Source organism: Amborella trichopoda, chromosome 7, assembly GCF_054954075.1.
Source record: "Amborella trichopoda isolate Santa Cruz 75 chromosome 7, AtrichopodaSantaCruz75HAP2 v2.0, whole genome shotgun sequence".
Taxonomy (NCBI): Eukaryota; Viridiplantae; Streptophyta; class Magnoliopsida; order Amborellales; family Amborellaceae; genus Amborella; species Amborella trichopoda.
The window spans coordinates 38,041,420-38,058,070 of NC_142342.1; the positions used below are offsets into that span (position 1 = coordinate 38,041,420).

Genomic DNA, 16,651 nt, shown 5'->3' on the forward strand with positions numbered 1-16,651 from the left:
GCGGCCAAGTGTCGAATATCGGCTGCAGGACGACTAGGTGGTGTGTTTTATTTACTACAGTAAATTACTGAAGGCGTCGTATGTGAATGCTTTACTATTGAGTGCTAAGTTCATTTTTCTCTCCTCTTCTACTGTTTTTATATTAGGGTTGTATACCTTTAAATCATTTATTTTTCGTATAAGGTCACAATCACTTTTGATCATTGGATGTGAAATTCAATAGATGAAATTTTATCACAACATTCAAAAAATTTTGTTTTAAATTTTGTACCCAAATATTGAAACACCCTCAACCACCTAATCTCAATCTAACAATTGATGATAATTGTGACCTCTTTGTATCAAAAATAAAAGATCTCATTGTATATATTTTTTCATATTTTAATGTATCTTTCAACTAAAATATTAGCCTACTCCAACTGAGAGATAATTTTGCTCAGTAAGAAAAAGGAAGTGTGAATGTTTTACCCAATTCCCATGTATTTCAACTGCAACCCCTCTATTCTGCAAATTATCAAAGGTGAAACTTTGCTGAGGACAAGACGTGAGCCACACACCTTATGTGGACCGGGAAGCACCAAACCAGGTAGGCAGGAGTGTCAAATCCCATAGACAACCGTAGCATGATGCCATGGATTTTGGAAAGATAGGTATACTATACTCTCTCTCTCTTTCTCAAAATTTGGGAAATCGTTTATATAAGGTCTCAACCCTATGCTATTGAAGTAAGGTGCAACATCTCAATGTTTGAAAACCTTTCAATTGATCATCTCAATCTAGAAATGCACGGATACAAAATAAAAATAAAAATAAATAAATAAATTTAAGTCTTTTTAATATTTATAGATATGCTCATTACGCACCATTTTTGAATTTTTTTTGGTTATAATTCAGTGGCGGAAGACATGCCCCCCTACCCGTTTTTCTCAACAATATTAGGGAGTCACAATTTTGAAGATATTAATAATTAGGGGTGTCAGCGATAGAAATGGAAACCACAATGTGATAATTGGGTGTGGGGATGTTACCAGCACGACCCCAGCCCCTTTCTTAGTGATCATAAGGTTTCCGATATAGAAACTACATATCCACTAAAATTTTAAGCGAAAAGTTTATATAGAGCCGAAGCTCTAAACAATCAAATTTGAGCCTACCTCAAAAATTTCACTAGAAGAGGTTGTTTTGATTCCCAAATATCTTCAAATTGATCATCTCGACATCAAGATGCATGGAAATGAGAAAAAAATGGATTTCAAATTTTAGAAATAGTGTATTTTGCAGCGCATTTTTGGACCATCAATTTTCTAGATTTTCAAGTTTTCATAGATCTATCGATCTACATTATTTTTGAAGCTTTAAACTGTATAAATGAATATGAAAATATATTTTAAGTCTATCACAAAGATTTCCAATATTGAAACCACATTTCTCGACACTATTGAAAGGCATGCTCTAATTTGATTGGTTAGATCCTAGTCTCTATACAAACCGCACCCCAATTTTAAAGCTATGCCTTACTTCCTTAGTATAAGCACAGGAATGCACCTTATACCAACTTCAAATTTAGGTATCTGCTTCTTATTTTTCAGGATCAAGGAGAGATAGGATGCCCCATTCAACAAAATTGGTATACAGGTTAAATAATGTGTTCCACTTAACCTCTTCTATTTTGAGAGGAGACGAGATGAGATTTTTCTAAAGTTATACCTTCAAGAGAAACCCAGCCAGCACACTCAATTAAAAGCTCTCCATCAGTCCCTCTAGTTGGAGGGCGCTTGTTGACCCATTACTTACTCTCACCCCTCCCCAGCCAGTTCAACTCGAAACCTGCCAGTCAAACCAAAATCGGCACTGGCCCCTCAAACCAGAACCGGGCACTAGCTGGTTCTTATTTTGGTGGTCGAACCGGGTATTTTAAAAAAAAAATTCAAAAAAAATTATATAAAATAGATTTGTTTGTAATGTATTTTTTAATATTTTTTTATCATTTTGACAAAGATTGGAAATTATTTTGACCATGAATACTTATTGGGTGCGGTTTGTATAGAGCCTAGGCTCTAAACAATCAAATTAGAGTCTGCCTTCATATAGTGTCGGGAAATGTGGTTTCAATATTGGAAATCTTTGTAATAGCCTTAAAATATATTTTTATATTTATTTATAAAATTTAAAGCTTAAAACATAGTGTAGATTGACAGATCTATAAAAACTTGAAAATCTTAAGGATTGACGGCCAAAAAATGCATTACAAAATATACTATTTTCAAAACTTGAAATCCATTTTTTTCTCATGTCCATGCATCTTGATGTTGAGATGATCGATTTGAAGATATTTGGGCATCAAAACAATCTCTTCTAATGAAATTTTTGAGGTAGGCTCAATTTGATTGTTTGGCACCTCAGCTCTATATAAACTTTCCCATACTTATTTTTACATTTTCCTATCTTTTTTTTGAAAAAATTCAAAAATACCCCTATATACAAATCGATTTTTTGTAATCCATTTTTTGCACTAATTTTCAATTTCATTTGGATATATTTTGTTTAATCATGTTTTAACTATACTTTTCATATTATTTTATAATTTTTTTGTATTTTTTTTAGTTTTTTAAGCACTTTATTTACATAATTTTTTTAAGCACGTTTTTTACCACCCCAGACTTGCCTGGTTAGGATGGTTTACCGGTTACAACCATCCCGTGGCTGGTTTCCGAGGCCAGTTGGATTTTTCAAACACTGGTATAAACTAGTGGTCAAAGAGTCTCAAAATTGAAGAGAATCTTACAATGCCTTGAGAGCTGAAAATAATCTAAGGATTATTAGAACGCTTTCACTTGGACTTGTATACCAGATTCTCTTCCCTAGTCCAACATTGGCTAACTTCAAAGCAGTGATCAAGAACTGAATTTCAGATAAAAAAAACATGCACAGTTAAGCCCACTAGTTTTGTAAATGAAAAGAAATTCATGAGGCGAAGTCTGGCTTGACCCAACATTGATGGGTGGTATGAACTAGACGGTCACTAGATCTACCTCCTCCCAGGTTGTGTCGCGGTCTAGGTCTAGGTCGAGGTCAATCCCACTGGGACCTCACCAATCTACAACCCTACTTAATGGATGTCCATTAAAAATGTAAATACCACAATGAGCTCATCATGCTTAATACTTGATTTCTTTTTCAATCTGAAAGGTATTAAAAATCCAAATGACACCATGAATTCATACCCCCTATTAAGTCTTAATTTTAGATATAGCTCCTCAAGAGACATCCAAAAATCAACCTGTGGTTTAGAGACAGGACCATCTACAAGACGATTTCTCCGTTTGATTTGACTTCCAATTTAAGCATAGATCAATTACTATTCTTCATGAATGGCTTTCCAAAACACAACAATTAACCATAAGAATTAAAACAGCAAAACAAATTCATGGCACCACTTGAGACTTCAATTTTTATTTTTATTTTAATTCTAAAAGATATTGCTTCCCAAGAACAACCAAAAATCAATCTATAGCTTGGCCATACATGGCATCTAGTGTGTTGCATGTACAGATCATAAATTCATGAAGAAACTTGATCTTCAACTTTCCAATTTCAAAAGGAAAGGAAAGGAAAAATAATGCTCCATGTCCACCTCTTTACAAGTACTGCCCTCAACATTAATCCATTATTAACTTCACCAAAAAAAAGTCCCAGCTGGTGAATTTTTGACATCTAGGGAATTTATGGATACAAGATGATATTTCTTTCTCCATTTCCTTCAAATTCTTTATATGTTTAGGCCTCAACAGAGTTCGAGATCACCCATCTAAGTAGCATGTCCAAACCCACTGAACTTTTAAAGTGTCAGTGGATTTAGAGCATTTACCTTGGTGAATGATGGATGATCCTTGCATCTAATCGTACTATACGCTCTTGGATAAATTGATATATCCATCAGGATCCCACCAAACCCTATTTTTCTTTCCCAAAAAGTAAAAAACAGTATGTAATTGCAGGATTCAGATTAATATGCACCTGCATGGTGAGAGCTAGGGATGCCCTTGAGCACATCTCTAAGAGCATAGTAATGGTTATCGCATCTATGGTCAGAAATCAAGCTGCTGGAAAGGATTATCCTATCAAAATGTTCACCAGGGAGTGCCTTCCAAAGTGTGTAAGATTCCTTCCCTTTGCCATTGCCAGAACCAACATCCACCTGTAACCATATATGCGCATGTATCAGAGAGAGAAACCATACATGCATGAATAGTTGAGATTCATGAAGGGCCCGGGGGGGGAGGAAGAGAGAAACCATGTATGCATGCATGAGACATGTGCAATAGAGAGATAGAAAGAATGTGTGTATGTGAGACAAAGAGAGAGATGTATGTGCATTAAGAGAGAAACTCTTATATGCATGTGTGTATGAGATGTATGTGCCGGAGAGAGAGAGAGAGAGAGAGAGCACCTTCCTTCTCACGTGATACAGGGTACCGGGAGCAAACAGTTCAGCATGTGCTGCTCCTTGGGATTTAAGAGTGAGGTGAGGTGAGGGAAGTGGTTCTCGAGGAGTATTCAAGCTATCAGCAGGCTCTATGTCCATTGCGAGGATGTCTGCACCTTGAAGCAAATTGGGAGCAGGTGCATGAAGACAATTGAGAAAAAATTATGAAAAACGTTTTGGTTTGACACATTCACGAAAACACGTTCAAGTTCTATGTACATACTACAAAATGTCAAGGCCTGTTTGGACCGCAGAACAATATCCAACAAGGGGGCCACTTATTTAGAAATGAGTTAAGCACTTTAAATAATTTCTTCTTTCTCAGAACTGAGGGCATTTTCGCAATGATATCTTTAGCCAAAGCAAAAAGTAAAAAAATAATATATTTTTTCAGTGTTTGCATGCTAAGAGGGATCGAGAAAGTCCACCACCTGCAAAAAATGGAGTGGACCAAGCTAGGTCCTTTCTCACTCCTAAATGGATGGAGGAAAAAAAAAATTGAAAATTTGGTCCATCCAAACAGGACCCCCTACATTTCTTAAGAGTAAATTGGAACTACAACATTGCAAAAAGGAGATAGAAAAACCCATGTCCAGCAAGGTAAAAATATCTAATGAGTAGCATGACATACACCATGCCTCATTTTCATCCTCATTTTTTTATCCACGAATAATAATTCAAGTCCCTATTTCCCTATTATTCAAAATTCTTTTAAGAATATGGATTGAACAGAGCCCAGTTTTTATGCCAGGACAAAACAAATATTAAAGCCATACTTAAAAAATGACAGGTTCCAATTTTGGATCAAATGAATTGTTCTTACAGAATACAAAGTGATTTTACTAAAATTATTCTCAGATCGATGCTAAAAAGTACAACCGAACAAATTATATAATAAATCACCCATTAAATCATAAGAAATGTGAATGAAAATTTACAGTGAAAACACATAAGATACAACAAAAAAGATAATAATAGCCGGCTTAAAAAAATGACAAGTTACAATTTTGAATCAAATGAATTGTTCTTACAGAATACAAAGTGATTTTACTAAAATTATTCTCAGGTCGATGCTAAAAAGTAAAACCGAACAAATTATATAATAAATCACCCATTAAATCATAAGAAATGTGAACGAAAATTTACAGTGAAAACACATAAGATACAACAAAAAAGATAATAATAGCCGAAAACAGAAGAATATTTGACATACATAATGTACGGCTACAACCAAAGATACTTCCCACTTTTCAAAAAATGGTAGACCTTCATAACTGATCCAGAAATCAGCAGAATAAACCTTCCAAGATTTGCATTTTTGCAAAATATCACTTTCAGTTAATTAGTAGCCTATTTATTTTGATTGACTATGTACAATTGTGGTACTTAGAGGAAGTGATTACGGAAAGAGACTAAATACCTGAAGAGCTTCTCTTTTTACTGAAAGTTGCATATTCAGCGCATTTCCGAGCTACATCTTGTACAGATGACACAACTTGCTTGGCATTTGTTACTAGATCCACCACACTTCTCCAATCTTCCTTCTCTAAGATAGTCATCCTGAAAAGGACACACTTAGAACAATCTTGAATATTAACAATCATATGAGACATGTATAATTTATAATAAACATATTCATATTCTGAACAGATCCCACCTGAGTACGCAAACATATTAGTCGATGTGCAATCATTGGTTGTTCACTCTGATAGTATCATAGATCGAGGATCAATGCATGATGGATGGCAATCGAGGAAAAGGAAACCACAATCGAGATAATGTCCTGCTCTGGTAGGTCCACTCATCCATCACCATTCATCATTTCAAATTTTCAATGGACCATGATGTCCCCATAAAGTATCTTTTCTCAATAGTTTACTGATCTATAGTTTGCTTTTTTCATTCAATTGATAATTGCACGTGCCAGAGGGTGTTCCCTAACTCATATATAGACAAGTGGCAGGTTTGGTGATGAGATTAATTCATTAATTTCACAAACTATCATCTTACCCTCCAAGTCTATGTGGGAGACCTAACAAAGGAACTTTTAAGGGAAATATCAGGACAGCACCCCAAACACCTGCATAGATCATTAAGGTGGTCCAGGAAGTAGAAAACAGGGTAAAATATTAGACAAGCATGAATTAACCTGAGTGAAATAGTCATTTGAAAAAAAATCACATACCTTGGAATTGATCCCATGTTTCAAGGTTCTGGACTACCTGCTTGAATACTTCTGGCCATTCTGGGTGTTGACTTCCTATTCTAACCCCTATTTTCGCACTGATTCTAAAATAGAACAACTTTGAATACTAGGTAAATTAGGGGCTCAACAGCCATTAAGCTCTAACCTATCAGAGAAGTGCTTGCGTATCAAACAGTCAAGATTCCTATCCTAGCTTCATTTGATCAGCAATGTCAGGCCTGGTGAATACTAGGTAAATCAGGGGCTCAATAGATATTAAGCTCTAACCTATCAGAGAAGTGCTAGACTGCTAGTGTATCAAATAGTCAAGATTCCTATCCTAGCTTCATTTGATCAACGATGTCAGGCCTGGTGACATGTTTAAGGATTTAAGCCATCAACATGGAGGCTTCACTTCATACTCTTGTAGACACCCTGATCCCGATCAAGAAAACTGTAGGAAAACCAAGTACCCCTGGATCAGCCACCTTAAAACCTGAACCACCCAGAACCCCAAGAACTGTACCACCCATCGGAGTCTGTCATAAGGACCCGACCCTGAATTCGTAACTTTGGAAGACACTCTGACAAGCCAGAAATGGCCCCAAGACTAGAAGAAATCTGAAGTAGACAGTCCAGAATCAAAGAAGACCCAGTCTGGGAGCAACTACAACAGAAGCCGCGCCAACGCTAGGGTTGTTGTCGTTGGGATCTCCTGGCTACAGTATAAGTGTCGTCAACAATACTCACAATATCATTACATAGGTGCTGGCTCGAATCGGCAAATTAGCACATAAACTGACACCTCGGACTGATGATACGGAAAAGCGATGATTGTTTTCAACGATATAGGCAATATCGTTAGCGCCATTAGCAGCCACGTCAGTTTCTGATTGGCTGAGATTGCCAGTAATCGTCTGACATCAGAATGTGTGAATTAAACTGAAGATTTGCCATATTATTGGTAACGAGGGTAACACACATCTACATCGGCACCAGCAGCGACAGATTATGATTAGCAGGAATCACCACCGAAAACCAGACTTCAAGAGAGCCAGATGGCGGCGGAAAGCAGTCATCATTGCCTCAACAATAGTGTGGGTAGAATCAACATCGGTATCACCAACATTTTGCCCATATTACCAAAAAAAGATACTCCCAGTAAAACCATCGAAGGTGATGGTATTGTTATGCATCTGACACGCTACCATCCAAAAATCACATCAGCCGTAAAATCAACACGTCTTACGTGTCCCGTAATAATAACGAGGCAACGAGACTATCAGTAGCGTTGAAGAAGCCAATGGTAGCGATGGCAATTAAAGGCCAGATTTGATCCAAGCTTTGGACAGTAATCAAAGAGGACGCTTTTATATAAATGGGGGTCGACCCTCCTACTTTTGATGATGGAAATTTTGAATTTGATGCCCATGCTTTGTTGGACCAAACCCGAACCCTGCCAAACCCGTGCCAACCTCAGACTCCGAAGCTAAAACTCAACCCTATAAACCTAAATTCATGGTATTCACACATTCACACCCTCTTATCCTCATCAGCTTGCACTCGCCACGCTTGATAGACCCCAAGGACTCGATGAAAATTCACACGTACGAACTGGTCCTGAAACTGCACCGATTCTGGGTGCCAATCCTGGGGGCCCAGCTTCGAGTATGCCCTCTCCTTTTCCCTTTCGTGTATTAAATTTTTCTATTTTTAAAAACTCATTTTCAAAATCCCCCCACTCTTTTGACCCCAATTTGGAAACATTCTACCAGATTTATGATTCAACCGTGTCAGAAGCCAGTTCTGCCAGCAATTCGAGCAAGGGAGGGTCCTGTAGCCTATCTCTTGCTTGGATTGTAATTTGACCGGACCCATTCTCCTACCGACCCCATCTATGATGAGTTTGCACTCGAAAACCAGGCGGGGGCCACGTTCCCTACCGGAATTTTCGAGCATAAACAACTCTTTTACTGGATAAGCAAAATTTACCTTAGAATCAAGAACCAAAAGGCCTAGTAAAAAATAAGACAAAAAAGGGAAAAAATAAGGTTAGATGCCAAAGTTTTGTACTAACTCCACTTTAGTCTGTCCCAAGCTTGGGTAAAGGAGGAGAGTTGTGTTTAGGTAAGGCAGCTAATGCAAAACTCTGCCAAATCTTGTCATGAATCCTGAACCTATATTATATTCTTGTGCTAGGGCATTGGTATGGCCCTTGCTTGAGCAGAATGGTGGAACATGATTCATGTAGCCGACCCGGAATAGTTGGGATAAGGCTCGGATGACGATGATGATGATGATGAGATGCCAAATTTTGTACTACTTTAAACTTATGTTTCTCCCCCTTTGTTAACAGTAAACAAAATGAGATTCTCTACTCCCTCTACAATTTCTCCAAGGATGTGGCAAAGAAAGTTATTGAATACTAAATTATGAGGAAAATCTAAATCAGACTTTGCAAATATACCATTCAACATTTTTCATATCAACATTCAAGATAACTGAAAGAGGTCAGGATCATTACCTTCCATGAAAATTTAAAATAAACCTCTTATTGGCATGATGAGCATATATCAACTACCAACATGCACATCCAGTGTACTTTTCATTCCTACTTATCAATCATTTTCCAACTTGATTCTTGGTACAATAATACAAACCATGCTTATGCACTCAGTTTGTAGCTCCTAGAAGAGAACCATCATCTTAATTTTCTACATAACAAAGATTCTACTGTCACTGACTAACATTGAAAAGCATATTCCAGCTTTGAGTTTGCATAATACTAGTTTTTCTTATATAATTGTTTTTTGCAGTGGCTGACATCAACCATCAAATTAAGTTTGCATAATATCAATTTCACATAACATTATCATTAGCAGGCCCACTACAAGCGTGAAGAAGATATATCTGTATCACTCCTAAGACTCCATAATAATGGTTATGTGCAACCATTTAAATTTCACTTACCAGTCAATCTGAAGGATTTCATTACGCAGCTTTGCTAATGCAGCTGGGCTTAACCGAGGAATAATATCATCCTGAAGGAAATCATCAAATAATAGAAGTTAGATATGGTTTGTTACACAATATGAATGGGAGAAAGGACCACATTGAACTAATAAAAAAAGTGGAGAGTTAATGTGAATGTCAAAGCAAGAATTAAATTATCCAACTCACCTGCAGCACAACGGTGGAAACATAGCTCCGGCAGCTTTCAGCTAGTTCTTTTGATACACAAGGAGGAGTTCCAATTCCAACAGCTGATACAATGTCAGAAGAAAACCCTAGCTCCTTTTTCGATTTGTTCCTCAGCATAATTGCCAGTAACGATGCTGTTGCTCCTCCTAAGGAATGGCCCACCAACCTTAACCCAAAACCCTGCATATGAAACAGGTTCACTACAGAAATTATGTATTTATTGTAATAAGGAAGCACAAGAGAAGACAATTAGATGGGGCAATTTGTAGAACCTAGAAGCAATGAATCTTCAGGTTCCTACTGACCGGATGTTTCTCCAGACAGTTCCTGAGGGTATCTAACTCATTACAAAGAAACCAACGGGCAGCTTCAGCTGTTCCAAAGTGAGTTGAGAACTCTTCAAATGTAGCTTCCTGATGGCTTGAAGAAACCATGTCTGTGATAAGGTCATAAACAGTGTGGGTTCCACGAATCCCAAGAACCACTAATTTGTTACGTGTATCCGTCCCAATATAATAGCCAGGCCTCATCACGCTGGAATCTTTAACAAATTTCAAGACATTTTTTTCTCGAAGCATGCTGTTTCGTGCAAGCCCTGCAGCATTTCCCTTGTATGCCACCTTGGCCAATTCAGTGTGGTAGATAAGGTCTTGAACCTAAACACAAAAGATCATTGAGGAAATTCAGATTCGCTCTCCAATTCTATCTACTATTATCTACAATAAATATATAAGTTGCCACATCCATGTTCCTTGAATCTTACAGAACAACTTGAAAACCCCAAACCTTTACCAAGTATATGTATCAAAATCCTTTGTATCCATAAAGTGATTTTAAATTCTTATTTCTTAACAATCGGAGTGTTTGGTTTTCTGAAAGTAAATTGCAGCAAGAAGTTCAGTCATGCACTGCGAAGGTCCATATAACTTTTAAACCATTTTAAACTCCAATTAGAATGGGGGAAAGAGGGAAGATTTCAATCATCAGTTTCTAAATGTTTTATTTATTTTTTTTGAACTCTAACTGTTAGTAGTGAGTTAGAAATTTTTGAAGCTGTTAGTAGTTTTCGAAAGGGGTTAGCATTGGTAGGAATGGAAACCTAGATCGGTAGCTGAGTCATAGGAGGTGCTACCACCTTGACCTCAACCCCATTCCTTCAGTTTCTATATGTTTATCTGGAAAATACATATACTCTACCACATGAACGACTTTCAAGGTTTAACAGTGCTCACCATATAGTCAGAAGAGATCTGTACACACTTAACATCCTCAATTTTATTGGTTGAGGCTTGTCGAAGATAGATGAGGTATAGGCCCACTGCAAGATCACCGAGGCTCCAATCTTGAATGCCTTTTTTACTTCGGTGAAGGCTTGCAATGATCTCTGCAAAGGATCGACTGCCAGCATTTTGTTGTACATCATTATCCCCTATAAATGCAAGTTTTCAGTCAGTAAGGACAGGAAGCCTAAGTTTATTGAAGCCTGCATATTCCAGGCAATGGAAAAGCACAGCAGTTCTTTTTCCTATTATCTCTTTCATTTTTGACGGGTACGCTGGATTCCTGGATTCGAACACACGACCTCAAGGTTGTAACAACAGCCTTCCATTGGAGCTATGGGTTCAAACCAATTAACTAGCAGCTTTTTCCTAAGGGTCTTTGAGCGAAAATAGTGGTCACAAGTAATACTGTAGTAAACATGCCAAAATAAAACACAAACACATTGTGCATTATGAGTAAATTATAATATTTCCTATTTTAACAAATGATTTAATAACTCAAGTGGTATGGTATATAAAAAATTTGACAAGGATGAAAAAGACTAGAACAAACTCAAACATACTGTCATGACTCTTTTTTCTATAAGCTATATATAATTATTAATACATTTTGATTCAAGATATCAGCCATATTAACTGTTTCCCCAGAAGGTATTAGAAATAGTAACTGAGAAATAGCCCTCTCTGGGATTATAAAAGAAAATAGTCCTCTATGGGTTCTGTACTAAACAGATGCACTTCTCAAGAGTTCAGCAGATGCCCAGATAGCAATTGAATCCCATAAAGAAACTACAAATCTAAAAGCAATGAGAAAGAGAAAGACCATTCAAATTCCAGAGGAAATCCTTGGCCTCTACCGCCATGGGGTCAACTAATCCTCTAAAAACTCCTTATTCTCCTCCCAAAACCATCCTTATTCTCCTCAAAGTGAAATTCTGTACCTTGCACCAAACTGTGAGAGAGAGAGAGGGACGGACGGACAGACGGAAGGATGGAGACAGAGAAATGAAGCCTAAGAACCCTGAGGAGGGCACTGAAATTATGGGGTCCCTTGGGGGCCTCTACATAAAGACTCCAAATAAACATTAAACAGATAATTAATTCCTTGAGTAAGTCATGAATGATTTATCATAAAGTTGCACTTGTAGAAGACCCAAAAATAAAAGGAAAAGGACTAGTAGAAGCTATAAGGCTCCAAGTATAAACATAGAACCAAAAATCGTGTACAAATGTATACATGCTTCCAGTTATTGGTTGAATGGAACCATTTCTCTCTCATAAATCATGAGCAGCTCTAGAGGAATTTCATTTCCTTTCTGTTCATACCAAGTTTCTTCTCCCCTATATGCATTTTCATTGCGTCATGAGGCTTTCAATTAGAGAATTGTTCAGCACCAAAGTTTACAAATCAAGTGTCACACTTGAGATGTTTTCACTTCTTTTGAGAAAATTCCAGGGATGACAATTATATTCTGGCAACAATTATCCAAGAAGATCCATAAATTCTTACAGCAAACTATTTTCTTTCAGTGGTTAGGACTATTGTATTGAACAGGACTGAAAAGCAAGGAAAGGTGTGCAAAGCAACATTTACAAACCACATGTTCAAAACTAAATATAACATAAGAATTAAAGAGATAATAAAACTCATGCAAGCATCAATAATTCCCGGAAGCATTTCCTATTATTACTGAATGCTGAATATAGAGATATAATTAAAGTAGGTTTCCTCCATGGTAGCTGTGCCAGTCTTCAACGATATCATGAATTTTGGTAAGTAGAGTGGGAAGACATATGAAACCATGGAATGTAAATGTATCCATTCTAATTCTTTATCTATCTAATCTTGAATTTTCCTGCTCCGATGGATGCAAACATGGAACATGATCTCCTCCAAACAACAAAATCTGGGCTGGCACATTACACTATAGATAACTTTGCACAATCATTCCTCCCCAAGTTGTTATAAGTCTAATTTCCATTGCAATCATATCGCACCCAAGAAAATCAATGTCCAAAAGATATTTCATGAAAATGTTTTCATAACTATGACTCTTCGACAAAGAAATGCATATACAACTTCCTACATAGCAGATACATGACCTAGAAATCTTAGGACTTATGAGATAAAAAACAGATATACATAGAAAAGATATTAAGGAAGTAGCACCACATAACCTTGCATAAGTTGATTTTTTCACTACAGATATTACACACCATGCTTTAGATCTCCATTCATCATCAATTCTGTTTCTCTATTGCATTCTATTTCAAAAGCAAGTAAAGTTTGTAGTAAGGAAAATGATAGACCTGCTGGCAAAGCCCACCTATACAACTGCAAAGCAGGTTCTAGAGCTCGGGTTAGCCACGCAAGCTCCAGTCTCCATTTTCTTTCATTTATCTCATCATCAGAAGCCAGTTTGACAGGAGGTTTTTCCTGATTTTTCTTATTATCACTTGTCTTCGGTCTCATAACAACATGATTTTCATCTTTTCGTTCATTATCATCTGCACCCATTTTCTCTGGTTTAGATGACTGCAGGTAACGTTGTGCGATAACACTACACAAATATTGTTGATAGGTCTCCAGACGTCCCTTTATCAAGCTCAGACTAGAATCTGTATGGAATGGCCACCACCATTAACAAAACAAAACAAAAAAAGGAGAATGGGAAAAGTATGCCTAGAGGATAAAACAAGAAGAAACAAGCGAAATGACCAGGTATAGTTCAGAATTTGATCTCCATAGTCGCCATAGACAAGATATCATTTTCTTCACAAACATATTATTCAAGTGTAAGGTCGCCTACATACTTTTGCTTTATAATGCAAGCTACCAACTCCATAAATGATCACAAAACAAGAGAATAATATTGCTAAAATTGTGAAACTTAAAAAATTAAACCAGAAATCAATGATTTGCATAATTAGTGATTTAAAAGAGGGTGACTCGGATCAGGCATCGCAATAACCTGGTCCAGATCGGTGAATTGGCAGTCCGGATCGCCATTTTACTGTGCGGAAAAAATAGTGAACCGGCAAAAAACCACGTGCAAAAATAGTGAACCGGCCAAGGACCAGTCCGGATCAGTGAATTAGATTTTTTTACTGTAGCAAAACGGCGTTTTTTCTGTAGAAAAATACCCCTTTTACTGTAGCAAATCGCCAGTTCTCTTCTAGACCCGAACGATTTCTTATATATTGACATAATCGGCATGGGATGACCTATGCCCGGGTTGAATCGGACGATTCCATGCCAACACAACGTTTTTTAAATCATTGCTCATCATCATAGACAATAGTGATAACTCATTTCTATTTCTTCTCTGCAAATTGTAAAAATCACATAAAGATAATCCTTCAAAACATTTTGTTGAGTATTAGAAGTAGTTCTCTAACGTAACATACATCATATCACAATGAATGACATAAATTTGCAATAAAGGTTGTTCAAGAAAGATGGAAAGATTTACACTGAACTCAATTTTCTTAAATGAAGAAATGATGAGAATTTCTTCCTTTAGTACTATTACCCCGAGAATTTGGATTTCAGGCCATAACGCAAAAATATGGCAAAAATATGCCATAACCCAAATACTGATAAGAATTTCACCCATATGGCTGCTTTGAAAGAATATTATGTATCACCGATTAGCAATAGGAATTGTTATGAGCTCCAATTATGACATGCCACTGAAGTACTTGGTTGCCTCCATTTACATAAACAAGCAACCGAACATAAACTTACCCAAAAAAATATCATGATAAAAGCATATTATGTATCAATGATTAGCAATGGGAATAGTTATGGGCTCCATTTAAGACATACCACTAAAGAACGTGGTTGCCTCCATTTACATAAACAAGCAACCAAACATAAACTTACCCAAAAAAAAATCATTCTAAAAACATCAATATCTGTTCTTAGACTGAAAGTGGAGAAGTTGTTACACTTATTAAATAAATAACACGATTTCTATGCGGCCAGCCCACATATTGTAGAAATACGGGTTTAGTAATAAATATATTTTAAAATATATTTTGATCCTAATTTTAGAGAATATACCATCTTTACCATGGAGATCATGAATATGAAAAAAAAGAAAAATTTAAAGCTAGAAATAATAATTATATTAAGAAAACATTTGGACCGTTTTTTACAATTGTTTTAGATGGACCATGTATTTGCATCCATCTTTAAGATGGATGCTTTATACCTCCCCACTGCATATTGTAGAAATGCGGTCCAGCCTGCATGAAACAATTTTTCTTAAATAAAACACCCTAGTCCATTCCCACCCTTTTAAAGAAAAGATAAAAAAAGGATTCTATCAGTAAAAAAACATAAGAATTGGATACCAAGCAATCTACATTAACACACAATTTCCACTGAAGAAGCCAACACCACATTGAAACTTCAAATAGGAGAAAAGATAATTAAAATACAAGTTAGCATACACCCATCCATCTTTCTAATAATTAAGAAGATAGCATGATCCAATTATTACATTAAGAAGATGGCAAACATAAGGGTAAAGAAAATATCTGCATAAAATGCAATAATAAGAAGAAACAAATGTACACAGAGAGAGACTTACCGAGTTGGAAAAGGCGCTTCAACGGACGATGGTTCGCCATTTTCTGTTCATCAAAATGAGCTTCTCTCTCTCTCTCTCTCTCTCTACATAGCAAAGAGAAGCTCGTTTCCCTCAATTTTCAGAATAGGAATTGCTCCGCTTAATAAATAGATTGTGGAAGAGCGTTTGCTTTATTTGAAATTTTTTACTGAAACTTTGAAAAGATTGGGATTCTTGGAAAATTGTTTCATGCGGGGCTGGACCACATTTCTACATGTGCGGTCCAGAAAGTGTAAAGCATCCATCTTCAAGATGGATGCAAGTAGGTGTTCCATTTAGAATGGAATAGAAACTGACGGTCCAAATGTTTTTTTACTAGAATTATTATTTTAAATTTTTAAAATTTATCTATTTTTTCATATTCATGATCTCTATATGAAAGATTAAATCTTAAAAATTAAGTCTAAAAATCTATCTCAATAACAAATTTATTAAGAGGTCCGCATTTCTACGTATGAGGGTTTGGCAGCATAGAAACCGGGTCTTGTGCTATTTTTGGATACACAAGGGTCATCGGATCCTTTTACTTCTCTCTTACATGAGATTTCACTCACATTTATTGATGCTAGATTTGATAAAAGATTCTGTGCTCCCGCGTGAGCATACCCTCTCTTACTTTCTTTGGTGAATTTTAATCTAAGAAAAATTGATGGACTCCAATATGGCGATGCAACTCTTTTTAATCTAATAACTAAAAAGGAAACAAAATTAAATTGAAATCTTATTAAGAAAAGAATGTCAAACTGTGCAATATTTAGAGACTTAATTAGTGAATAACTTAAAATCTATTTTTACATTTTTAAGTTAATCATCTGGTCATTTTTTTTATTTGGATACCAAAATTTTCGATATAAGGTTGCAA

At 36.3% G+C, this 16,651-nt stretch overlaps 1 protein-coding gene across 11 annotated transcripts; it reads right to left on the minus strand.

Moving 5' to 3' along the window:
- Positions 1-3,441: 3,441 nt before the first annotated feature.
- On the minus strand, positions 3,442-16,023 carry LOC18422810 (alpha/beta-Hydrolases superfamily protein). Of its 11 annotated transcripts, none has more exons than XR_016059979.1 (9): positions 15,751-16,022; positions 13,463-13,771; positions 11,105-11,301; positions 10,145-10,528; positions 9,852-10,052; positions 9,642-9,712; positions 5,907-6,046; positions 4,451-4,596; positions 3,442-4,198 (listed from the first exon to the last, which is right to left on the minus strand). XR_016059979.1 is itself a non-coding variant. In XM_020668941.2 (9 exons), exons 1-9 carry the CDS (start codon positions 15,788-15,790, stop codon positions 4,007-4,009), a joined length of 1,647 nt encoding a protein of 548 aa, XP_020524600.1. In that variant the 5' UTR covers positions 15,791-16,023; the 3' UTR covers positions 3,442-4,006. The 11 variants fall into 11 exon arrangements, 9 of the variants coding, with proteins under 9 accessions (XP_020524600.1, XP_011625874.2, XP_088728977.1 ...); XR_016059978.1 differs by having other exon boundaries at positions 4,451-4,602; XM_020668941.2 differs by having other exon boundaries at positions 10,178-10,528; positions 15,751-16,023.
- Between the last annotated feature and the right edge of the window lie 628 nt (positions 16,024-16,651).

What these genes read in the sequence shown, in the direction of transcription:
- LOC18422810 (XM_011627572.3), bottom strand. Translation starts at nt 15,790, where the DNA reads ATGGCGAACCATCGTCCGTTGAAGCGCCTTTTCCAACTCG. An exon ending in ACTGTCTGGAGAAACATCCG is followed by an intron (nt 10,053 to 10,177) that starts GTCAGTAGGAAC and finishes TTTCATATGCAG; the next exon opens with GGTTTTGGGTTAAGGTTGGT. An exon ending in GAAATCCTTCAGATTGACTG is followed by an intron (nt 6,047 to 9,641) that starts GTAAGTGAAATT and finishes TGTCCTTTTCAG; the next exon opens with GATGACTATCTTAGAGAAGG.